The 24,670-nt window shown below is 51.0% G+C and overlaps 2 protein-coding genes across 3 annotated transcripts in view; one reads left to right on the top strand and one right to left on the bottom strand.

Moving 5' to 3' along the window:
- The window catches only part of LOC144602868 (pre-mRNA-splicing factor ATP-dependent RNA helicase DHX16-like), a 783,352-nt gene that overhangs the window by 621,519 nt on the left and 137,163 nt on the right, over positions 1-24,670 (top strand). The window lies entirely within an intron of this gene.
- dhx16 (DEAH (Asp-Glu-Ala-His) box polypeptide 16) overlaps positions 182-24,670 on the bottom strand; it is a 37,945-nt gene continuing 13,456 nt past the window's right edge. For both annotated transcript variants that reach the window (XM_078416330.1, XM_078416331.1), the window contains exons 8-17: positions 23,518-23,706; positions 22,475-22,585; positions 20,510-20,625; positions 18,597-18,807; positions 16,869-16,967; positions 12,076-12,228; positions 8,563-8,703; positions 5,275-5,437; positions 1,279-1,397; positions 182-253 (exon numbers count right to left, since the gene is read on the bottom strand). In XM_078416330.1, the coding sequence (XP_078272456.1) occupies positions 182-253; positions 1,279-1,397; positions 5,275-5,437; positions 8,563-8,703; positions 12,076-12,228; positions 16,869-16,967; positions 18,597-18,807; positions 20,510-20,625; positions 22,475-22,585; positions 23,518-23,706 (1,374 nt within the window). The remainder of the gene's footprint in view (positions 254-1,278; positions 1,398-5,274; positions 5,438-8,562; positions 8,704-12,075; positions 12,229-16,868; positions 16,968-18,596; positions 18,808-20,509; positions 20,626-22,474; positions 22,586-23,517; positions 23,707-24,670) is intronic.

The raw sequence follows: 24,670 nt of genomic DNA, 5'->3' as shown, positions 1-24,670 counted from the left end.
GTGCCTCGTGCGCGTGTGTTTGCGTGGGATATTGTTGTTGTGCGGAGATCACTGGTCTGTGCGGACTCGGTGGGCCGGAAGGGCCTGTTTCCGCGCTGTGTCTCCAAACTAAACTAAGCTAAACTAAATCACAAGTGGAATCAGACACCGAGGGGGTGAACGATCACGTCGCCAGCGGGACTTACTTTTCGGAAGCCAGGATCATTTTTGAAAGCATGGGGTCGACAGGGAGTTCCGCCATTCTTCGGCCAAGCTGCAAGTACACAGAGATCGGTGCATGGTCAGAGAGAGAAAGAGAGAGAGAGAGCGGAGAGAGAGAGAGACAGGGGGGCAGAGAGAGAGAGGGGGGGAGAGAGAGAGAAAGTGGGAGAGGGAGAAAGAGCGAGGGATAGAGTAACAATAGACAATAAGTGCAGGAGGAGGCCATTCAGCCCTTCGAGCCACCACCGCCATTCAATGTGATCATGGCTGATCATTCACAACCAGTACCCCGTTCCTGCCTTCTCCCCATACCCACTGACTCCGTTATCTTTAAGAGCTCTATCTAGCTCTCTCTTGAACAGAATAGTACACTGTAAATCTATGTGGTAAAACTCTCGTTTGCTTGTTTGTTTGTTTGTTTGTTTGTTCCTGAACTACAGCCACAACGGTACACGAAAGCGGAACAATTTTAGGCCCAACTTACTCACCGTCATCCCTTTGGTGCTAATGGATGAAGTTTCATTGAAATCGGTGTTATATTTTTAAAGGTATTCACATTTTAAAATTTAAATCTATCTCCTAGTGATGGGGAGGAGGGATGGGGGGGTGGTATGGGGGGGGGGGGGAGGTATGGGGGGGAGTGAGGTAAGGGGCTTGGGGGGGGGGAGGAGAGCACCAATGCAGGAGAGGTTTGGGCGCAACGGGTCCACTTGGTCTAGTAATAATAATCAAAATAATAATAATAATAATAGTCCATGTAGTCCAGTGCTTTTATTTGAGGTTGTAGTGTTTAATAGCCTGATGGCTGTTGGGAAGAAGCTGTTCCCAAACCTGGGCGTTACAGTTTTCAGGCTCCTGTACCTTCCTCCCGATGGCAGGGGTGAAATGGGTATGTGGCCAGGATGGTGTGGGGTGGCCATGATGGCGACGGAGATGGGCCGAAGGGCCTGTTTCCGTGCTGGGTGACTGTGTGAGAGAGGGGCGGGTGTGCGGGCAGGGCGGAATGTGTTCCTGAGGGGAAGGGGGGGAGGGGCGGGGAGGTTGGGGTGAGGGGGGGGGGGAGGTAGTACATCTTACCTTCGTGAGCTCGCCCAGGTGGTTGAGCGCTCCCAGAGCGTACAGCTGCTCCAGGGCCAGCACCAGCGTCTCGTGGGGCGGAGGGTCCATGAAGTCAAAGTGGATCAAGTCGTTGATTCCTGATAGAGAGTGCCGATAGAGAGAAAAGGTTAAAACATGGTGTGTGGAACACAGAACAGAAGTGGCGCAGCGGTAGGGTTGCTGCCTCACAGCGCCAGGGACCCGGGTTTGATCCGGACCGCGGACGCTGCCTGTACGGAGTTTGTACGTTCTCCCCGTGACCTGCGTGGGTTTTCTCCGAGGTCTTCGCCTTCCTCCCACACTCCAAAGACGTGCCGGTTGGTAGGTTAATTGTCTTGGTATAAATGTAAATTGTCCCCAGTAAGTGTAGAATAGTGTTAATGTGGGAGGTTCGCTGATCGGTGCGGACACGGTGGGCCAAAGGGCCTGTTTCCCCATTGTATCGCTGAACTAAACAGCACAGGAACGCCCACAATTAGTTTAAGATGTCTCGACCCGAAACGTCACCCATTCCTTCTCTCCAGAGACGCTGCCTGTCCCGCTGAGTTACTCCAGCATTTTGCATCTATCTTCTGGTCTGTGTTCTATGCATCGTGTTTTTACCCTCTCTCTTCTCTCTCTCCGTACAGACAGCACCCGTGGTCAGGATCGAACCCGGGTCTCTGGCCCCGCGAGGCAGAAACTCGACCGCTGCGCCAATACCCTGCCGACCCACCATCGAGCCGAGCCTTCTGCCAACCCTCCCTTCAACCTCTGACGTTCCGGTGAAAACAATCCATGTCTGCCCAACCTCTCCCAGCGGCCGAAACCCAATCCAGGCGACATTGCGGTCAATGTGTGGGAAGGAACTGCAGATGCTGGTTTAAACCGACGGTAGACACAGAACGTTGGAGTAATTCAGTGGGACAGGCATCTCCAGAGATGCTGCCTGACCCGCTGCGTTACTCCAGCGCTCTGTGTCTTTCTTCGGCATCGTAGTAAACCTCCTCTCCAATGGTACATCTTTCCGGTACTTTCCGGTACGTATCTCAGTGCTCCGTACAGACAGCACATGAGGTCAGGATCGAACCCGGGTCTCTGGCGGCTTGTGAGGCAACAACTCTGTCGCTGCGCCACTGTGCCGCCCCAGAAAGTGTGATCTACAATGCTGCACTTTGATTTACGGAGGCATGGAGCGATACAGTATGGACACAGGCCCTTCTGCCCTACATGCCCACACCGGCCAACATGTCCCAGCTACATTATTCCCACCCTGCCCTGCCCGCCCGTTGGTTCGCAGAGGCCTGGAGGTGTGCGGGAAGCAAGCGGTGCAAAACCTGTCATAGAAACATAGAAACATAGAAAATAGGTGCAGGAGTAGGCCATTCGGCCCTTCGAGCCTGTACGCACCGCCATTCAATATGATCATGGCTGATCATCCAACTCAGTAACCTGTACCTGCCTTCTCTCCATAACCCCCTGATCCCTTTAGCCACAAGGGCCACATCTAACTCCCTCTTAAATATAGCCAATGAACTGGCCTCAACTACCTTCTGTGGCAGAGAATTCCACAGATTCACCACTCTCTGTGTGAAAAAAAACTTTCTCATCTCGGTCCTAAAAGACTTCCCCCATATCCTTAAACTGTGACCCCTTGTTCTGGACTTCCCCGACATCGGGAACAATCTTCCTGCATCTAGCCTGTCCAACCCCTTAAGAATTTTGTAAGTTTTTATCCTATCCATGTAACTAACTGTTCAACTGTTTCATAAACATTGGGATAGTCCCTGCCTCAATTCCCTCCTCTGGCAGCTCGTTCCATTCACCCACCACCCTTTGTGTGAAAACGTCACCCCTCAAGATTCTTATGAAATCTTTTCCCCTTCACCTTAAACCTGTCCCATGGCCCTCGATTCCCCTACTCTGGGCAAGAGACTCTGTGGCATCTACCCGATCTATTCCTCTCATGATTGAATACACACCTCAAAAGATCACCCCTCATTCCCCCTGCGCTCCAGGGAATAGTCCCAATAGTGTCTCAGTCACTATTGAATGGAGCTGATCATTTTGCCAGCTTTCTTCTGCACACCACCCGGCCAGCCAAGCCTCAGTCTGCCTGGACCTACCTAATCTCCCAGTTGCTACACACTTTAATTCTCCTTCCCATTCCCACCATGACCTTTCTGTTCGAGGTCTCCTCCATTGTCAGAGTGAGGCTAAAACTAAATTGTAGGAACAGCATCCCATACAGTATTTCCCTTGGGCAATTTACAACACAGTAGTATGAATATTGATTTCTCTACCTTCAAGCAACCCCGGGATTCCCTCTCTATCCATCCCTTCGCCCACCCAAGTCGCACGAGCTTCTCGTTTTCAACCAACAAACAGCTAACAACGAATGGCCTGCTTCCTTTATCATCGTTCTTTTTTGCAAACCTTGCGTGTGCTCTTTATCTCCCTCCACCATCATCTATATCTCTTGAAGGTAGACACAAAATGCTGGAGTAACTCAGCGGGTCGGGCAGCATCTCTGGAGAGAAGGAAGGGGTGACGTTTCGGGTCGAGGCCCTTCTTCAGACGTCTAACCCCAACCCCTCTGAAGAAGAAGGTTCTTGACCCGAAATGTCACCCATTCCTTCTCTCCAGAGATGCAGCCTGTCCCGCTGAGTTGCTCCAGCATTTTGTGTCTACCTTCGATATAAACCAGCATCTGCAGTTCTTTCCCACACTCTATCTTTCTCATTCCCCTTTCCCATGACTAGTCTGAAGAAGGGCCTCGACCCAAACCGTCACCCATTCCTTCTCTCCGGAGATGCTGCCTGTCCCGCTGAGTTACTCCAGCTATTTTCGGTGTAAACCAGCATCTGTGAAAGGGCTAATGGCTATTAACTTTGCATGATGGGATGCTTGGCCGTTATGCTTTTGGGGGTTCTGCATTGCTGAAAGTGGAGGAATGCTAATTCCTCATAAGGATGTGTCCGATAGCTGAAACTTACAATCCTTGGAAACCACAGAAATAATAAAATGGTAGAACGAATAAAGAGGATCAGCCCGAACTTTGGGTCCTGAATAGCTGATGTTTGCAAAATTGCACCAGGCAGGATGCAACTATGTGATTCCTAAAGCTTGAATGCCAGGCTTCGATAGTATATCCTGTTATGCCTGGGAAGAATGTCTGGGAAAGACGATGGACAATGCTCTCGTTAAGATTAGGATGTGGTTAACTGTTGACTACTTGTGGGGGAGTGTGTAAACAAGACCTTCTATGGTATGATAAGCATCCTTACCTTCGACTAATGACTTATTGTGTGGAATATTTTATGACTGTCGGGTGACAAGTATATTGTGTTTGATACCATTTGTGATTGATTTGAAGAAAATGTTGTGTTAAACATTCTTGCCGCAAATTCTGTATAAAAATGCTGCGAAAATGCTGTATCTTTGAGTGGAAGCACGGGGAGTGCTGATAATGGTCATACACCCTTAGCACTGGTCCCCGCCACTCCCGTCTGACAATAATTAAAGCTTTGCCTGGTTTACCTTTAACTGTTTGTGTTGTTGTCTGTTTTAAGAACCGAACTTTAACATCTGCGGTTCCTTCCGACACCGATATTGTCTTTGTTGGTAAGGGTGTGCGTGCTTGCGTGTGTGTGTGTGCTTGCGTGTGCGTGCGTCTGTGCTTGCGTGTGTGATTTATTCACAAAATGCTGGAGTAACTCAGCAGGTCAGGCAGCATCTCGGGAGAGAAGGAATGGGTGACGTTTCGGGTCGAGACCCTTCTTCAGACTGATGTCAGGGGGGGGCGGGACAAAGGAAGGATATAGGTGGAGACAGGAAGATAGAGGGAGATCTGGGAAGGAGGAGGGGAAGGGAGGGACAGAGGCTTGCGTGTGTGTGTGTGTGTGTGTGTGTGTGTGTGTGTGTGTGTGTGTGCGCGCGCGCGTTTGTGTGTGTGCGTTTGCGTGTGTGTGGACAGAAGGCAGGCTCTCTGCTTACCCAGGCTCTTCAGCAGTAGGACGACGTTGCCCAGGTTTGTCCGCTGGATCTCGGGCACTGCAGTCTCCTCCATCTCGTGCTTGAAGGCCCAGGCCGTGTAGAGTCGGAAGCACTTCCCCGCCGCCACGCGCCCTGCCCTGCCCGCCCGCTGGTTCGCAGAGGCCTGGAGGTGTGCGGGAAGAAAGCGGTGCAAAACGATCACTGCAGGTGCTGGTTTAAACCGAAGATAGACACAAAAAGCTGGGTAACTCAGCGGGACGGGCAGCGTACCTGGAGAGAGGGAATGGGTGACGTTTCGGGTCGAGACCCTTCTTCAGACTGAACATCGCCCATTCCTTCTTATCTCCAGAGATGCTGCCTGTCACGCTGAGTTACTCCAGCATTTTGTGTCTATCTTCGGGCAAAATGATCAGCTCCATCCAGAGATAGATAGATTCTCGATAAGTATGGGCGCCTGGGGTTACGGGGAGAAGGCAGGAGAATGGGGTTAGGAGGGAGAGATAGATCAGCCAAGATTGAATGGCGGACTACACTTGCTGGGCCTAATGGCCTAATTCTACTCCCATCACATGACCTTTTTCGTCTTGTATCTCTAGATCCCTCTCCGAAGATGGGTCTTGACCCGAAACGTCACCCATTCCTCCTCTCCAGAATGCTGCCTATCCCGCTAAGTTACTTCAGTGTCCATCTTCGGCGTAAACCAACATCTGCATTTCCTTCCTACGTATTTTGTGCGGCCTAATTCTACTCCTGTCACTCGTGATCTTATGACCCAAGACTACAAGAATTGGGGAAAAAACTCTTGGATCGTAAGTGATAGGAATAGAATTAGACCACACAAATGGGTGATGTTTCGGGTCGAGACCCTTCTTGAGAGAGGGAAACTAGAGATACAAGGTTATATAGTCATAAGTGTTAGGAGCAGAATTGGGCCATTCAGCCCATCAAGTCTACTCCGCCATTCAATAATGGCTAATCTATCTCTCCCGCCTAACCCCATCCCCCTGCCTTCTCCCCATAACCCCTGATACGCTTATGGTACTGTACTGTTCTCCCGACATTCTCGGAGGCTGAGCATGCATTCAATGCGTCGTTGCAGCGAATTGTGGGCGCAACCCAGACCATCACACAAACCGACCTCCCTTCCATCGATATCAAATAGACAATAGACAATAGGTGCAGGAGGAGGCCATTCGGCCCTTCGAGCCAGCACCGCCATTCAATGTGATCATGGCTGATCATTCTCAATCAGTACCCCGTTCCTGCTTTCTCCCCGTACCCCCTGACTCCGCTATCCTTAAGAGCTCTATCTAGCTCTCTCTTCAATGCATTCAGAGAATTGGCCTCCACTGCCTTCTGAGGCAGAGAATTCCACAGATTCACAACTCTCTGACTGAAAAAGTTTTTCCTCATCTCAGTTCTAAATGGCCTACCCCTTATTCTTAAACTGTGGCCCCTTATTCTGGACTCCCCCAATATTGGGAACATGTTTCCTGCCTCTAACGTGTCCAACCCCTTAATAATCTTATATGTTTCGATAAGATCTCCTCTCATCCTTCTAAATTCCAATGTATACAAGCGTAGTCGCTCCAGTCTTTCAACATATGACAGTCCCGCCATTCCGGGAATTAACCTAGTAAACCTACGCTGCACGTTCTCAATAGCAAGAATATCCTTCCTCAAATTTGGAGTCCAAAACTGCACACAGTACTCCAGGTGCGGTCTCACTAGGGCCCTGTACAACTGCAGAAGGACCTCTTTGCTCCTATACTCAACTCCTCTTGTTATGAAGGCCAACATTCCATTGGCTTTCTTCACTGCCTGCTGTACCTGCATGCTTCCTTTCAGTGACTGATGCATTAGGACATCCAGATCCCGTTGTACGTCCCCTGTTCCTAACTTGACACCGTTCAGATAATACTCTGCCTTCCTATTCTTACCACCAAAGTGGATAACCTCACACTTATCCACATTAAACTGCATGTGCCATGCATCCGCCCACTCACACAACTGTCCAAGTCACCCTGTCCAAGTCACCCTGCAACCTCATAGCATCTTCCTCACAGTTCACACTACCACCCAGCTTTGTATCATCTGCAAATTTGCTAATGGTACTTTTAATCCCTTCATCCAAGTCATGTACTTTTAATCCCTTCATCCAAGTCATATACTTTTAATCCCTTCATCCAAGACTCCATCCACACCTCGCGCTGCCTCGGCAAGGCCAGCAGCATCACCAAGGACCAGTCGCACCCCGGTCACTCCCTCTTCTCCCCTCTCCCATCGGGCAAAAGGTACAGAAGTGTGAAAACGCACACTTCCAGATGCTGGGACAGGTTCACAGATTCACCGCACTCTGACTGAAAGAGGGTGGTGGTTAAAGAGGGTGGTGTCAATTGGGAGTTGAGTATAGGAGCAAAGAGGTCCTTCTACAGTTGTACCGGGCCCTGGTGAGACCGCACCTGGAGTACTGTGTGCAGTTTTGGTCTCCACATTTGAGGAAGGATATTCTTGCTATTGAGGGCGTGCAGCGTAGGTTCACTAGGTTAATTCCCGGAATGGCGGGACTGTCGTATGTTGAAAGGCTGGAGCGATTAGGTTTGTATACACTGGAATTTAGAAGGATGAGGGGGGATCTTATTGAAACATATAAGATAATTAGGGGATTGGACACATTAGAGGCAGGAAACATGTTCCCAATGTTGGGGGAGTCCAGAACAAGGGGCCACAGTTTAAGAATAAGGGGTAGGCCATTTAGAACGGAGATGAGGAAGAACTTTTTCAGTCAGAGAGTGGTGAAGGTGTGGAATTCTCTGCCTCAGAAGGCAGTGGAGGCCAGTTCGTTGGATGCTTTCAAGAGAGAGCTGGATAGAGCTCTTAAGGATAGCGGAGTCAGGGGGTATGGGGAGAAGGCAGGAACGGGGTACTGATTGAGAATGATCAGCCATGATCACATTGAATGGCGGTGCGTACAGGCTCGAAGGGCCGAATGGCCTGCTCCTGCACCTATTGTCTATTGTCTATTCACAGTGAAGTGTACAGATACAGGATAAAGGGAATAAAGTTTAGTGCAAGATAAAGTCCAATTGAAGATAATCCAAGAGTCTCAAATGAAGTAGATTGGAGGTCAGGACCGCTCTGTCGTTGGTGGTAGGATGGTTCAGTTGCCCGATAACAGCCGGGAAGAAACGATCCCTAAATCTGGAGGTGCGTGTTTTCACCCTTCTGTACCTCGAGCCCGATGGGAGAGGTAACACCACCGGAATGCCGGGGAGTGACGGTACTTACCCTGGAGCAGGGAGTAACGATCAAGGACTCCATCCCCGTCCGCGCGTTGTAGCTCTTCTGCTTGCAGAAGCCGGGGTCAATCACGTAGATGATGCCGTCGATGGTCAGGGAGGTCTCCGCGATGTTGGTGGCTACGACAACCTGAGAGGAGGAGGGGGTAAGAGAATAAATAAAGGCACGTTTGTCTGTAGCAGGGCGGCACGGCGACAGAGTTGCTGCCTCACAGCGAATGCAGCGCCGGTGGTCCGGGTTCGATCCCGACTGCGGGCGCTGTCTGTGCGGAGTTTGTGCGTTCTGCCCGTGACCTGCGTGGGTTTTCTCCGGGATCTCCGGTTTCCTGCCACATTCCAAAGCCGTACAGGTTTGCACGTTAATTGGCTTGGTAAATGTGGAAATTGTCCCCAGTGGGTACAGTATAGAATAGTGTTAATGTGCGGGAATCGCTGGTCAGCGAGGACCCAGTGGGCCAAAAGGGCCCGTTTCCGCGCTGTATCTCTAAAGCCAAAACAGGGCAAACCGCCATCAGTCGCTGCCTGGCTCTGGGCTGGAGGTGTTTGCAGTGAATAGCTTCCAGCGGAAGCCCCCGTGATTCAGTTCAGGTCAGTTTCGTTTATCGTCATGTGTCGCGAGGTGCAGTGAAAAGCCCCATCATGCAGAGCGGGACACACAGTGCTGGAGTGACTCAGCGGCTCACGTGGAGAACGTGAATAAGTGACAGTACAGGTCGGGGCCCTTCTTCATAGGTTCATGAATGATAGGAGCAGAATTAGGCCATTTGGCCCATCGAGTCCACTTCACCGGCTGCCGGACCTTCAAACAGGCAGCACCGGTGGTCAGGAGCAAACCCCGGTCTCTGGCACCGTGAGGCAGCAGCTTTTTAGATTAGTTTAGTTTCGAGATACAACGCGGAAACAGGCCCTTCGGCCCACCGAGTCCGCGCCGAACAGCGATCGTCCCGTACACTAGTTCTATCCGACACACAGGCGACAATTTACAGAAACCAATTAAGCTGCAAACCTGCACGTCTTTGGAGTGTGGGAGGAAGCCGGAGCACCCGGAGAAAACCCACGAGGTCACGGGGAGAACGTGCAAACTCCATGCAGACGGCACCAAACTCATCAGGAAGGCTGGGGGTGGAGTTGGATTCATAGGTGGTCGTCTTGGAGGGGAGGAAGCGGAGCACCCTGGACAATACAGCTCACCCACTCCATGACACACTGGTCAACCTGAGGAGCACCTTCAGCAACAGACCGGCTCTACCAAGATGCCCAGCACAGAACATCACAGGCCTGTGGCTATCAAACTGTACAACTCCTCCCCCCTTCTGTCATGGGATAGACCGACTCCCTCACCCCCCACCCTAATCTGTGCACATCCCCAATCCTTTCCACTCGACCACATCACCCCGATTCTGGCCTCTCTCCATTGGCTCCCAGTACGGTACAGAATCAACTTCAAGCTCCTCCTATTCACATATAAAGCCCTAAATGGACATTTCCCCCCCCTACATCAAAAATCTTCTAACCCACCTCTCTAACTCCAGGTCCCTCAGGTCGGCCGACTTGGGGCTACTGACTATCCCGCGGTCTAGGCTTAAGCTCAGGGGTGACCGCGCTTTTGGGGTTGCAGCTCCTAGACTGTGGAACAGCATCCCTCTCCCCATCAGAACTGACCCCTCCATCGACTCCTTTAAGTCCAGGCTCAAAACCTATTTCTACTCCCTAGCGTTTGAGGCCCTCTGAGGGGACGCTGTGAACTGTTTATGTATGTGCTGTTATGTTTGTGTTGTTTTGCCATTGTATGTTCGTTCTTAGTACCTGAACTGATGTACAGCACTTTGGTCAACGTGGGTTGTTTTTAAATGAGCTATACAAATAAAATTGACTTGACTTGACTTTAATTTCATGTTTCATGTGTCTTGCGTTTTATGACTGTCGGCAGATCAATTTCCCTCCTGGGATAAATAAAGTTCTATCGTATCGTTTCGTGCCGTGGTCTAGATCGAACCAGGCTCTTTGCCGCTGTGTAGAGAAAGCAGGGACCTGCAGAAGGACCTGGACAGGTTGGGGGAGTGGGCAGAGAAGTGGCAGATGGAATATAGTGTAGCAACGTGTGGAGTCATGCAATTTGGTAGTAGGAATAAATAGACAATAGGTGCAGGAGTAGGCCATTCGGCCGAGCCAGCACCACCATTCAATGTGATCATGGCTGATCATTCTCAATCAGTACCCCGTTCCTGCCTTCTCCCCATACCCCCTGACTCCGCTATCCTTAAGAGCTCTATCTAGCTCTCTCTTGAGAGCATTCAGAGAATTGGCCTCCACTGCCTTCTGAGGCAGTGAATTCCACAGATTTACAACTCTCTGACTGAAAAAGTCGTAGACTATCTTCTAAATGGGGAGAGAGAGTACAGAAATCGGAGGTGCAAGGTGACTTGGGAGTGCTGGTGCAGGATTCCCAAAAAGGTAATCTGCGAGTCGAATCGGTAGTTAAGAAAGCAAATTGAATGCTGTCATTTATTTCAAGAGGGCTTGTCTACAAAAACAGGGATGTAATGCTGGGGCTCTATAAGGCACGGGGAAGACCGCATTTGGAATATTGAGAGCAATTTTGGGCACCATATCTGAGGAGGGATGTGCTGGCTCTGGAGAGGGTCCTGAGGAGGTTTACAAGAATGATCCCAGGAATGAGTAGATTAATCTACGACAAGCGTTTGTCGGCACTGGGCCTGTACTAGGTGGAGTTCAGAAGAATATAGGGGGGGACCTCATTGACACAAACAGAATAGTGAAAGGTTAGATAAGAGTGTATTTGGAGAGGATATTTCCACTTGTGGGAGAGCCTCGGACCAGAGGTTATAGCCTCAGAATTGAAGGACATTCTTTTAGGAAGGGGATGAGGAGAAATCTTGAGTCAGAGGGTGGTGAATCTGTGGAATTCTTTCCCGCAGAAGGCTGTGGGTGGCACGGTGGCGCAGCGGTAGAGTTGCCGCCTTACAGCGAATGCAGCGCCGGAGACTCAGGTTCGATCCTGACTACGGGCGGTGTCTGTACGGAGTTTGTACGTTCTCCCCGTGACCTGCGTGGGTTTTCTCTGAGATCTTCGGTTTCCTCCCACAATCCAAAGACGTACAGGTATGTAGGTTAATTGGCTGGGCAAATGTTTAAAAAAATTGTCCCTAGTGGGTGTAGGATAGTGTTAGTGTGCGGGGATCGCTGGGCGGCGCGGACCCGGTGGGACGAAGGGCCTGTTTCTGCGCTGTATCTCTAAATCTAAATCTAAAATCTAAAAAAAGTCAGTGGATATATTTAAGGCAGAGATAGGTAGATTCTTGATTAGTACGGGGTGTCAGAGGTTTGGGGAGAAGGCAGGAGACTGGGGTGAGGAGGGAGAGATGGACCAGCCATGATTGAACGACGGAGTAGACGTGATGGGCTGAATGGCCTCATTCTGCTCCTATTCCTTATGACCATGCCGCCCTCGTGTTCTGCGTGGGCTGAAGCAGCCGCTCACCTTCCTGGCACCGGGGGGGGTGGGCTCGAAGATCTTGGCCTGCATGTCGGAGGGCAGGTTGGCGTAGATGGGCAGCACCAGCAGCTCGGCGATCTTGGAGCCCAGCCGGCGGCACCTCTCCTGCAGCATCTCGCACGTGGTCTCGATCTCCTCCTGCGGGGCCGAGGAAAACCAGTCATAGAAAACACGGAAACAGAAGATAGATGCAGGAGGAGGCCATTCGGCCCTTCGAGCCAGTACCACCATTCATTGTGATCATGGCTGACCGTCCACAATCAGTAACCCGTACCTGCCTTCTCCCCATATCCCTTGATTCCACTAGCCCCTAGAGCTCTATCTAACCCTCTCTTAAATCCGTCCATTGATTTGGCTTCCTCTGCCCTCCGCAGCAGAGAATTCCACAAACTCAGTTTCAAATGGCCTCCGCTTTATTCTAAGACTGTGGCCCTTGGTTCTGGACTCGCCCAACATTGGGACCATTTTTCCTGCATCTAGCTTGTCCAGTCCTTTTATAAATTCATATGTTTCTATAAGATCCCCTCTCAATAGACAATAGACAATAGGTGCAGGAGGAGGCCATTCGGCCCTTCGAGCCAGCGCCGCCATTCAATGTGATCATGGCTGATCATTCTCAATCAGTACCCCGTTCCTGCCTTCTCCCCATACCCCCTGACTCCGCTATCCTTAAGAGCTCTATCCAGCTCTCTCTTCCTCATCCTTCTAAACTCCAGCGAATACAAGCCGAGTCTTTTCAATCTTTCCTCATATGACAGTCCCGCCACCCCAGGGATCAATCTCGTGAACCTACGCTGCACTGCCTCAATTACAAGGATGTCCTTCCTCAAATTAGGAGACCAAAACTGTGCACAATACTCCAGATGTGGTCTCACCAGGGCCCTGTACAACTGCAGTCAAACCAACAAAGCCGGCAGCCCCCAGCACGCACGCACTCCCGCCCAATACCTATGCATCACCGCGACTCATCGGGCGGTCCATGGTCAACCTTGCTATTGAGGCAACGCAGCGTAGGTTCACGAGGTTAATCCCCGGGATGGCGGGCGGGACTGTCATATGAGGAAAGATTGGAAAGACTGGGCTTGTATTCACTGGAATTTAGAAGGATGAGAGGAGGATCTTATGGAAAGGTATAAAATTATAAAAGGACTGGACAAGCTAGATGCAGGAAAAATGTTCCCAATGTTGGGGGAGTCCAGAACCAGGGGCCGCAGCCTAAGAATAAAAGGGCGGCTACAAAACTGAGGTGAGAAAAAACGTTTTCACCCAGAGAGTTGTGATTTTGTGGAATTCTTTGCCGCAGAAGGCAGTGGAGGCCAATTCACTGGATGAATTTAGAAGAGAGTTAGATTGAGCTCTAGGGGCTAGTGGAATCAAGGGATATGGGGAGCAGACACAGGTTACTGATTGTGGATGATCAGCCATGATCACAATGAATGGCGGTGCTGGCTCGAAGGGCCAAATGGCCTCCTCCACCTATTTTTTATGGTTTGTATGGTCGGTGCCCTCCTTCAGACCCGAAACGTCACCCATCCTATTTCTCCAGAGATGCTGCCTGACCCGCGGAGTTACTCCAGCACTTTGTGCCAATCTTTGGTATAAACCAGCATCTGCAGTTCTTTATCATGTGGTCATATGTGACAAGATCAGAATTAGGCCATCCAGCCCATCAAGTCTACGCCGCCATTCAATCATGGCTGATTTATCTCTCCCTCTCAACCCCATTCTCCTGCCTTCTCCCCATAACACGACACGCGTACTAATCAATAATCTATCTATCTCCATGGTAGACACAAAATGCTGGAGCAACTCAGCGGGACAGGCATCATCTGTGGAGAGAAGGAATGGGTGACCTTTCGGGTCGAGACCCTTCTTTAGACTCATCTATCTATCTATCTCTCCCTTAAATATAATAACAAGTGACATTGTAGGTCGTTTTGAAAATTAATGCAGCAGCAAAAGCACGGAATTCAGTCATTGGAGGTGCAAAGGGTCTTTGGAGTGCTGGTGCAGGACTGGTTGGGAGGGATGTGGACCAAACGCTGGCAGGTGAGACTAGTGTAGCTGGGCCATGTTGGCCGGTGTGGGCAGGTTGGGCCGAAGGGCCTGTTTCCACTATGTGACTTCAACACTGCGACCCCCACCCATCCACGCACCATCATCACTCCATCATCAGCATGAGCCACAATATCAAATCTTAGATTAGGCACCGAGTGCCTAGAAACAAAGTAAAACTCCACACTTTGCCTTTCCTTCCAAACTACTGCTGCTCCTCCACAATTAACTCAGTGTTAGTCTTTGTAAGAAAATAACTGCAGATGCTGGTACAAATTGAAGGTATTTATTCACAAAATGCTGGAGTAACAGCAGGTCAGGCAGCATCTCGGGGAAGAAGGAATGGGTGACGTTTCGGGTCAAGACCCTTCTTCAGACTGATCTGTTAGTCTTTGCTATCTGCATGACCCTAAATGGAAGTTGCCTGGTCGGACCCCAGCCTGCAGTTCTGAAGCTCTCCATCAGATGTCAGACTGGACCAAGGTTCAATGGTTTCTTTATCATCATGGGCACCAAGGTACAGTTGAACACAGTGAACCCTGGTTATGGATAGAAGGTAGACACAAAATGCTGGAGTACCTCAGCAGGTCAGGCAGCATCTCTGGAGAAAAGGGCGAGGCACGTTTCAGGTCGAGACCCTTCTTCAGATTATCATTGTATGTAGTAGTTCAGTTTTTTTAGTTGTGAGATAGAGCGCGGAAACAGGCCCTTTCGGCCCACCGGGTCCGCGCCGACCAGCGATCCCCGCAAATTAACACTATCCTATACCCACGAGGGACAATTTTTACATTTATTAAACCAATTAACCTGCAAACCTGTACGTCTTTGGAATGTGGGAGGAAATCGAAGATCTCGGAGAAAACCCACATAGGTCACTGGGAAAACGTACAAACTACGTACAGACAGCACCCAGAGTCAGGATCGAACCTGGGTCTCCAGCGCTGTATTTGCTGTAAGGCAGCAACTCTACCGCTGCACCACCAAACAAAGTGAAACTCTACGCTTTGCCTTTCCTTCCAAACTACTGCAGCTTCCCCACAATTAATGCTCAGTGTTAGTCTTTGCTATCTGCATGACCCTAAATGGAAGTCGCCTGGTCGGCCCCCAACCTGGAGTTCTGAAGCTCACCACCAGATGCCAGACTGGACCATGGTTCAATGGTTTCTTTGTTATCATGGGTGGAAACAAAGAACCTCAGGGGATGGTTGACTGAAGAAGGCAGCAAAAAGTGGTGAACACTGCCCAGTTCATCACGGGCACTGGCCTCCCCACCATTTGAAGGGATCTGCAGGAGTCGCTGGCTCAAAAAGGCACCCAGCATCATCTAACACCCACACCACCCTGGCCAAACTCCCATTCCATTCCTGCCAGCGGGAAGAAGGAACAGGAGCCGGAAAAATGTAACATCCAGGTTCAGGAACAGCTTCTTCCTGACAGCCATCAGGCTATTAAACACTACAACCTCCAAATAATCTCTGAACTACATAGACTTGGAGCCAGTGGTTTTGTCTTTTAACACTTTCTTTTTGGTGTGTATGTGTGTGTGTGTGTGTGTGTGTGTGTGTGTGTGTGTGTGTGTGTGTGTGTGTGTGTGTGTGTGTGTGTGTGTGTGTGTGTGTGTGTGCGCGTGTGTGTGTGCGTGTACGTGTGCACTGAACTTTTTCTCTTTTATTATAATAATAGTAATATATTCCTATATTTGTCCCACACCGGGGAAATTTACAGTGTTGCAGCAGCAAAGTGAATAGCAAGAGATCATTATAAATAAAGGTAAAGACAATAGACAATAGGTGCAGGAGTAGGCCATTCAGCCCTTCAAGCCAGCACCGCCATTCAATGCGATCATGGCTGATCACTCTCAATCAGTACCCCGTTCCTGCCTTCTCCCCATACCCCCTCACTCCGCTATCCTTAAGAGCTCTATCCAGCTCTCTCTTGAAAGCATCCAAAGAACTGGCCTCCACTGCCTTCTGAGGCAGAGAATTCCACACCTTCACCACTCTCTGACTGAAAAAGTTCTTCCTCATCTCCGTTCTAAATGGCCTACACCCCTTATTCTTAAACTGTGGCCCCTTGTTCTGGACTCCCCCATCATTGGGAACATGTTTCCTGCCTCTAATGTGTCCAATCCCCTAATTATCTTATATGTTTCAATAAGATCCCCCCTCATCCTTCTATATTCCAGTGTATACAAGCCTAATTGCTCCAGCCTTTCAACATACGACAGTCCCGCCATTCTGGGAATTAACCTAGTTAATGTCACTGTTGACTCGTCTGCTGGGAGCAGTGCTGGTTGTGCAGTCTCACAGCAGCGGGAAGGGAGGACCTCCTATATGTCTCCTTCACACACTTGGGGTGAAGGAGTCTGTCACTGAAGGAGCTACTCAGTGCAGTGACAGTGTCCTGCATGGGGTGGGAGTCGTTGTCCAGCAGCGATATTGTTATATTTTATTATAATGTTCACAGAGTACTAAGCCTGAAGAAGGGTCTCAACCCGAAACGTCGCCCATTCCTTCTCTCCTGAGATGCTGCCTGACCTGCTGAGTTACTCCAGCATTTTGTGAATAAATACCTTCATTGTTCTATCTGGGACAGATGACGTTAAAACACTCTTGATCCTGCTGCAGGATAAATAATCTCACTGTGCGTTTGTAAGTGACAATAATGTACCATTGAACCATCGAGGTGACCCCACTGAGCGACAAAGACCCAGGAACATTTACCTGGCCGGTGAGGAACACCAGGATGTCGCCCGGAGGCTGGGTGACGTGAATCTGTAGGACGGAAACCACGCAGGCTTCTAGATAGTCCGCTTCCGGGGCCTGCGGGGGAAGCAGAGGGAACGTTAGTGCAGCAGAGGGATTACAAAACACAGAAACATGGAAAATAGGTGCAGGAGGAGGCTATTTGGCCCTTCGAGCCAGCAGCACCATTCATTGTGAGCATGGCTGATCATCCACGATCAGTAACCTGTGTCTGCCTTCTCACCCTATCCCTTGATTCCGCTAGCCCCTCGAGCTCTATCTAACTCTCTTTTAAATTCATGCAGTGAATTGGCCTCCACTGCCCTCTGTGGCAGAGAATTCCACAAATTCACGACTCTTTGGGTGAAAAAGGTTTTTTCTCACCTCAGTTTTAAATGGCCTCCCCTTTATTCTTAGACTGTGGCCCCTGGTTCTGGACTCCCCCAACATTGGGAACATTTTTCCTGCTTATCCGAGCAAGTCCCATTTCACTCTGGATTAGCATATTGGGGGGGGGGAGGCAGGAGGGACTAGTGTAACTGGGACATGTTGGCCAGTGTGGGCAAGTTGGGCCAAAGGGCCTGTTTCCACACTGTATCACTCTATGACTATGAGAATAGGCTTTGGCCATAAGGTCATAAGTGATTGGGGCAGAATTAGGCCATTTGGCTCATCGAGTCTACTCCGCCATTCCATCCTGGCTGATCTATCTCTCCCTCCTAATCCCATTCTCCTGCCTTCTCCCCATAACCCCTGACAGCCGTACTAATCAAGAATCTATCTTTCTCTGCCCAAAGAATATCCATTGGCTTGGCCTCCACAGCCTTCTGATGCAAAGAATTCCACACATTCACCACCCTCCGACTAAAGAAATTCCTCCTCCTCTCCTTCCCAAAGGAACGTTCTTTAATTCTGAGGCTATGACCTCTAGTCCTAGACTCTCCAAATTTGAGGAAGGACATTGTTGCTATTGAGGGCGTGCAGCGTAGGTTTACAAGGTTAATTCCCGGAATGGCGGGACTGTCATATGTTGAAAGATTGAAGCGACTAGGCTTGTACACACTGGAATTTAGAACGATGAGAGGGGATCTTATCAAAACATATAAGATTATTAAGGGGTTGGACACGTCAGAGGCAGGAAACATGTTCCCAATGTTGGGGGAGTCCAGAGCCAGGGGCCACAGTTTAAGAATAAGGGGTAGGCCATTTAGAACAGAGATGAGGAAAAACCTTTTTCAGTCAGAGTTGTGAATCTGTGGAATTCTCTGCCTCAGAAGGCAGTGGAGGCCAATTCTCTGAATGCATTCAAGAGAGAGCTAGATAGAGCTCTTAAGGATAGCGGAGTCAGGGGGTATGGGGAGAAGGCAGGAACGGGGTACTGATTGAGAATGATCAGCCATGATCACATTGAATGGCGGTGCTGGCTCGAAGGGCCGAATGGCCTATTCCTGCACCTATTGTCTATTTTCTATAGTGGAAACATCCTCCCCACATCCACCCTATCCAATCCTATTTGGTAAGTTTCAATGAGGTCCCCCCTCATCCTTCTAAACTCCAGCGAGTAGAGGCCCAGTGCCGACAAACGCTCATCATATATTAACCCACTCGTTCCTGGGATCATTCTCTTGAACCCCCCCCTGGAGCCGCGCCACTTCCCCATATCCCCCCTCCGCACCGCTCACGCGCCAACGCTCTCGGGCACCGCACCTTGGTGTAGTAAATGTCAACGGGGAACCGGCGGCCGGGGATGCGGAAGACGGGAGCGTCGTCGAAGAAGGTGGAGAACTTCTCGGTGTCCAGGGTGGCGCTGGCGATGAGCACCTTGAGGTCGGGGCGGAAGCGCGAGATGTCCTTGATCAGCCCGAAGAGAATGTCGGTGTGAAGGGTGCGTTCGTGGGCTTCATCAATGATCACCACGCTGCAAAGACACGCAGAACGGACGCTTTGTTTATTATTGTCCCGTGTATTGAGGTACAGTTTAGTTTATTTGTTAGTCACGTGTACCGAGGTAGTTTAGTTTAATTTATTATCGTCACGTGTACCGAGGTACAGTTTAGTTTCATTTATTATTGCAACGTGTACTGAGGTACAGTTTACTTCAGTTTATTATCGTCATGTGTACCAAGGTACAGTTTAGTTTATTTATTTATTGTCACATATGCCGAGGTACAGTTTACTTTAGTTTATTATTGTCACGTGTACCGAGGTACAGCGGTTTACTTTAGTTTAGCGATACAGCGTGGAAACAGGCCCTTCAGCCCACCGAGTCCACGCCGACCAGCGATCCCTGCACACTAACACTGTCCCACACAAACACCAAGGTCAATTTACAATTTTACCAAGCCAATTAGCCTACAAATCTGATAATGCAATAATAGTTTTGTTTATTGTCACATATGCCGAGGTACAGTTTACTTTAGTTTATTATTGTCACATATACCGAGGTACAGCGGTTTACTTTAGTTTCGCGATACAGCGTGGAAACAGGCCCTTCGGCCCACCGAGTCCGCGCCGACCAGCGATCCCCGCACACTAACACTGTCCCACACAAACACCAGGGTCAATTTACAATTTTACCAAGCCAATTAGCCTACAAATCTGATAATGCAATAATAGTTTAGTTTATTGTCACGTGTACCGAGGTACAGTGGTTTAGTTCAGATTATTATTGTCACGTGTACTGAGGTATAGTGGCTTGGTTTAGTTGAGTTTAGAGGTATGGCACAGTGGCGCAGCGGTAGAGTTGTTGTCTTACAGCGTCAGAAACCTGGGCTCGATCCTGTTCTCGGGTGCTGTCTGCATGGAGTTTGTATGTTCTCTCTGTGACCGCGTGGGTTTTCTCTGGGTGCACTGGTTTCCTCCCACATTCCAAAGAGGTACAGGTTTTGTAGGTCAATTAGCTTCTGTAAGTTGTAAATTGTCCCTGGGTGTGTAGGATAGCGCTAGTGTACAGGGTGATCGCTGGTTGGCGCGGACTCGGTGGGACAAAGGGCCTGTTTCAATGCCGTATCTCCAAACCTAAACTACATTGGTGTTCGGGTAATTGATGGTTGGCGTGGACTCTGTGGGCCAAAGGGCCTTTTCCACGCTGTATCTCTAAAACTGGCAAACTGGAGTAGAAGAGATCGCAGGTCAGTGTGGACCAGGTGGGCCGAAGGATCTGGTTACTCACTGTGTCCTTAAAACCAAACGAAAACTAAACTAAACTAGTGATCGATGGCGTGGACTAAGTGGAATGAATTGCCTGTTTCCACGCTGCATCTCTTAAAACTAAACTAAACTAATGTACGGGTGATCGATGGCGTGGACTTGGTGGGCCTGCTTCCACCCTGTGTCTCTAACACTAAACCAATGTATGGGTGATCGATGGTTGGCATGGATTCGGTGGGCCGAAGGGCCTGTTTCTCTAGCACGAAACGAAAACTAAAGTAAACTAGTGTACGCTGGTCAAAGTGGAATCGGTGGGCCAATGGGCCTCTTTCCATTTAAAATTAAAACTAAGGTAAACTAGTGTGCGGGGATCGCTGGTTGCTTCGGATTAGGTGGGCCGAAGGGCCTGTTTCCATGTGCATCTCTAAACTAAACCAAACTCATACCTGGCTGCCGATGTGCCTTCGTACCTGTAACCGGCCAAGTCTGGCTCGGTGAGAAACTCCCGCAGCAGCATGCCGTCCGTCATGTACCTCAGCACCGTGCGCTCCGACGTGCAGTCCTCAAAGCGGATGCTGTATCCCACCTGCACAGTGGCGGAGCGAGCGGCAGTCACAGCGGCATCTCACACACACACACACAGCGGGGCACACACAGCGGCCTCACACACACACACACACACAGCGGCCTCACACACACACAGCGGCCTCACACACACACACATACACACACACACACACACACAGCGGCCTCACACACACACAGCGGCCTCACACACACACACAGCGGGGCACACACACACACACACACACACACACACACACATACACACACACACACACACACACACACAGTGGGCACACACACACACACACACACACACACACACATACACACAGCGGGGCACTCACACACACATACACACACACATACACACACACACACACAGTGGGCACACACACACACACACACACACAGAGCGGCCTCTCACACACACACACACACACAGTGGGGCCTTACACACACGCACAGAGCAGCTTCACACACACACAGGGGGTCACACAGACACTTAGTGGCCTCCCACACAGACACAGCGGGACACACACAGTCAACCACCACACCCCGACACAGCAACACAGACACCCACCAGCAGCCCTCCCTCCGTGACCCTCCACCCACACCTCTCAACGATATCACTCCCGTGTTTCCTTGCCCTGTTGGTGCTCTGGGTCGGAGTCATTGGGGAGAGAAAATGGCTGCTCGATATGACTTAGGAAAAGTATCTGGGGCGGCACGGTGGCGCGGCTGGTCGAGTTGCTGCCTCACAGCGCCAGAGACCCGGGTACAATCCTGACCACGGGTGCTGTGCGACTGTGTGTGCATGTGCCGGCGTGCGTGTGTGTGCATGCGTGCGTGTGTCTGTGTATATACGTTCTCCCTGTGACCGCTTGGGTTTCCTCCCACGTCCCAAAGACTGGCAGGTTTGCAGGTTAATTGGCCCTCTGTAAATTGTTCCCGGTGTGGTTGAGAAAGTGGGACAACATCGTACTTAGTGTGAATGGGTGTTTAGTTGGTCGGCGTGGACTTGGTGGGCCGAAGGGCCTGTTTCCATCCTGTATCTCTAAACTAAATTAAACTCAGACCTTCACAGTGAAAGGCAGGGCCCTGGGGAGTGTTGCAGAACAGTGGGATCGAGGCGTACCGGTTCCCAGTTCCTTAATGGTTGCATCACAGTTAGATAAGGTGCCCAAGAAAGCTTTTGGTACACTGCCTTTCATCAGCCTAGAGTACTGAGTATAGAAGTTGAGATGTTATGTTACAGCTGTACAAAAGGTTTGGGCTGTACAAGAGGTTAGCGAGGCCACGTTTGGAGTATTGTGTTCAGTTTAACAGTTTATGGGGCAAAGGTGGGCCAATGGGTCGAGCTTAGATGGGACATCTTGGCCAGCACAAGCAGGTTGGGCCGAAGGGCCTGTTTCCTTGCTGTGTGACTCAATGATTGTCAAAGTCACTATTAAACTGAGACACATCTGTGGCCACCCCTGTGTGAAAAGCCTCACCCTTCATAAGTACTTCAGTCACAGGAGCAGAATTAGGCCATTCGGCCCATTGAGTCTAACTCTGTTAGCTCTGCTCCCCGGCCCCGCTCGTACCTCATTCCCAAGCCCCTTGCTCTCTCCCTCCGCCCCTGTGTCCAGGCCCTGTTAACTCCGACATTCGTCCCCACTCGCTCTGTTCCTATTTTTTCCGGTGCAGTGTGGAAATGGGCCCTCCGGACCGCCGAGACCGCACCGACCATCGCTCACACGAGTCCTGCGTTATCCCACTTTCATATCCACTCCCTACAAGCCCTGTTTCCCCCCTCCCCTCCCCTCGCTGCACAGCCCCTCGCTCTGCCCTCCTCCCCGGACCCCCGCCCCCTCCCCTCCGCTCACCTCGTTGCCCAGCTTGGCCCCGATTTCCTGCGCCACACGGGACGCAACGCTCATGGCCGCCACACGGCGGGGCTGCGTGCAGCCAATCTTCTTCCCCCCGGCCGTGTAGCCCTGCGGAGACAGCATGGCAGCTCAGGGTGGGGTGGGGGGTGGAACGTGGGGATGGAAAAGCCTCCTGCACTGGGGGGAGGTACTTCCTGCATTGGAGGGGGGGGGAAGGGTTTCTTGCACGGGAGGGGGCGGTTTCTTGCCCTGGAGGGGGTGGTTTCTTGCACTGGAGGGGGCGATTTCTTGCCCTGGAGGGGGTGGTTTCTTGCACTGGAGGGGGCGGTTTCTTGCACTGGGGGCGAGGGTATCTTGCACTGGAGAGGAGGGTTTCGTGCACTGGGGGGTTTCTTGCACTGGGGCAAAATTTCCTTTCACAGGGGTAAGGATTTAGCTCTGGGGTTAGGATTTATTGCACTGGGGCAAGGGTTTGCACTGGAAGGGGAGGGTTTCTTGCACTGGGAGGGGGAGGGTTTCTTGCACTGGGAGGTGGAAGGGTTTCTTGCACTGGAGGGGGAAAGGGCCTTGCACTAGAGGGGGGGGTTTCTTGCACTGGGAGGGGGAAGGGTTTCTTACACTGGGAGGGGGGAGGGATTGCACTGGGAGGGGGGAGGGTTTGCACTGGGAGGGGGAGGGTTTGCACTGGGAGGGGGGGAGAGTTTCTTGCACTGGGAGGGGGGAGGGTTTCTTGCACTGGGAGGGGGGAGGGTTTCTTGCACTGGGAGGGGGAGGGTTTGCACTGGGAGGGGGGCAAGGGTTTCTTGAACTGGGAGGGGGAAGGGCCTTGCACTAGAGGGGGGGAAGGACTTCTTGCACGGGGGAGGGGTGAACACTAGTATTTCCTGCGTTCGGGTGCAGTGCAGTTTAAGATGGCGGGTCGGCCGCCAAATGTCGCCGGGGCTAAGCCCAAAGGCTCCGTCGGGCTCTCCTCCGGGTAAGGACGCGGTGCGGGCAGTGCCCCCCCCCCCGTGGCGAGAGAAGGCGGCACGGGCACACACCTCCTCGTGCAGGTACTGCGGGATCTGGGTGGTCTTGCCCGAGCCCGTCTCCCCCTCGATGATGAGGACCTGGTGCTGCGCCACGGCCGCCAGCAGGTCTCCCCGGTAGGGGAACACCGGCAGGCTCCTCCTCACCTCCTGCAGCGACTCCTTCTGCCGCTGGGCCTCCGACACGTCACTCGCCTCGTCCTGCGGGTGGGGAGGATAAAAACTCGGTGAGGGACACGACCCCCAGTACGGCGATGAGAGGGTTAACGTAACAAAGATGGGGTCTTTGCTCGCTGGAGTTTATAAGAACGGGGGAACGGGGACCTCATTGAAATAGAGTGGATGTGGAGAGGATGTTTTCACTAGTGGGAGAGTCTAGGACCAGAGGGCGCAGCCTCAGAATTAAAGGACGTTCCTTTACGAAGAAGACGAGGAGGAATTTCTTCAGTCAGAGGGTGGTGAATCTGTGGAATTCTTTGCCACAGACGGGGGTGGAGGCCAATGCAATGGCTATTTTTAAGGCAGAGATAGATGGATTCTTGATTAGTGCGGGTGTCAGGGGTTGTGGGGTGAAGGCAGGAGAATGGGGTTCGGAGGGAGAGACAGATCAGCCACGATTAAGTGGCAGACACAAAATGCTGGAGTAACTCAGCGGGTCAGGCAGCATCTCGGGAGAGAAGGAATGGGTGACGTTTCGGGTCGAGACCCTTCTTCAGACCCTGAAACATCACCCGTTCCTTCTCTCCAGAGATGCTGCCTGACCCGAGTGAGTTACTTCAGCATTTTGTGTCTACCTTCGATTTAAACCAGCATCTGCAGTTTTTTTCCCTATGATTTTGTGGCAGTTGGCTAGACGGGCCGAATGGCCTAATTCTGCTCCTATCACTAATGAACGATGGTCAAAGACTCTCGCTGCCCTCGGCTGTACACCATCAGGCACTGGAAACATCGGATGGTCAAGCCTCCCCTGGTCAAATAACGCCCCCAAGGCCTGCTGGGTTACCGCAGCTGGCAGCCATTTTAACTTCTCAATCCCACAGACCTCCCTGTCCAGAGCCTCCTTCTTTGACAAATCCAGGGCAAAAATCAAAAAGGGCCACTGACAAATCCAGGGCAAAAATCAAAAAGGGCCACTTTTCAACATAATTGTATAAGGGGTAAGAGA

The sequence above is a fragment of the Rhinoraja longicauda genome, chromosome 19, assembly GCF_053455715.1.
Source record: "Rhinoraja longicauda isolate Sanriku21f chromosome 19, sRhiLon1.1, whole genome shotgun sequence".
NCBI classification, from domain to species: domain Eukaryota; kingdom Metazoa; phylum Chordata; class Chondrichthyes; order Rajiformes; family Arhynchobatidae; genus Rhinoraja; species Rhinoraja longicauda.
Note: the sequence above shows the minus strand (reverse complement) of the source record. Positions and strands in the feature narration are given on the sequence as shown.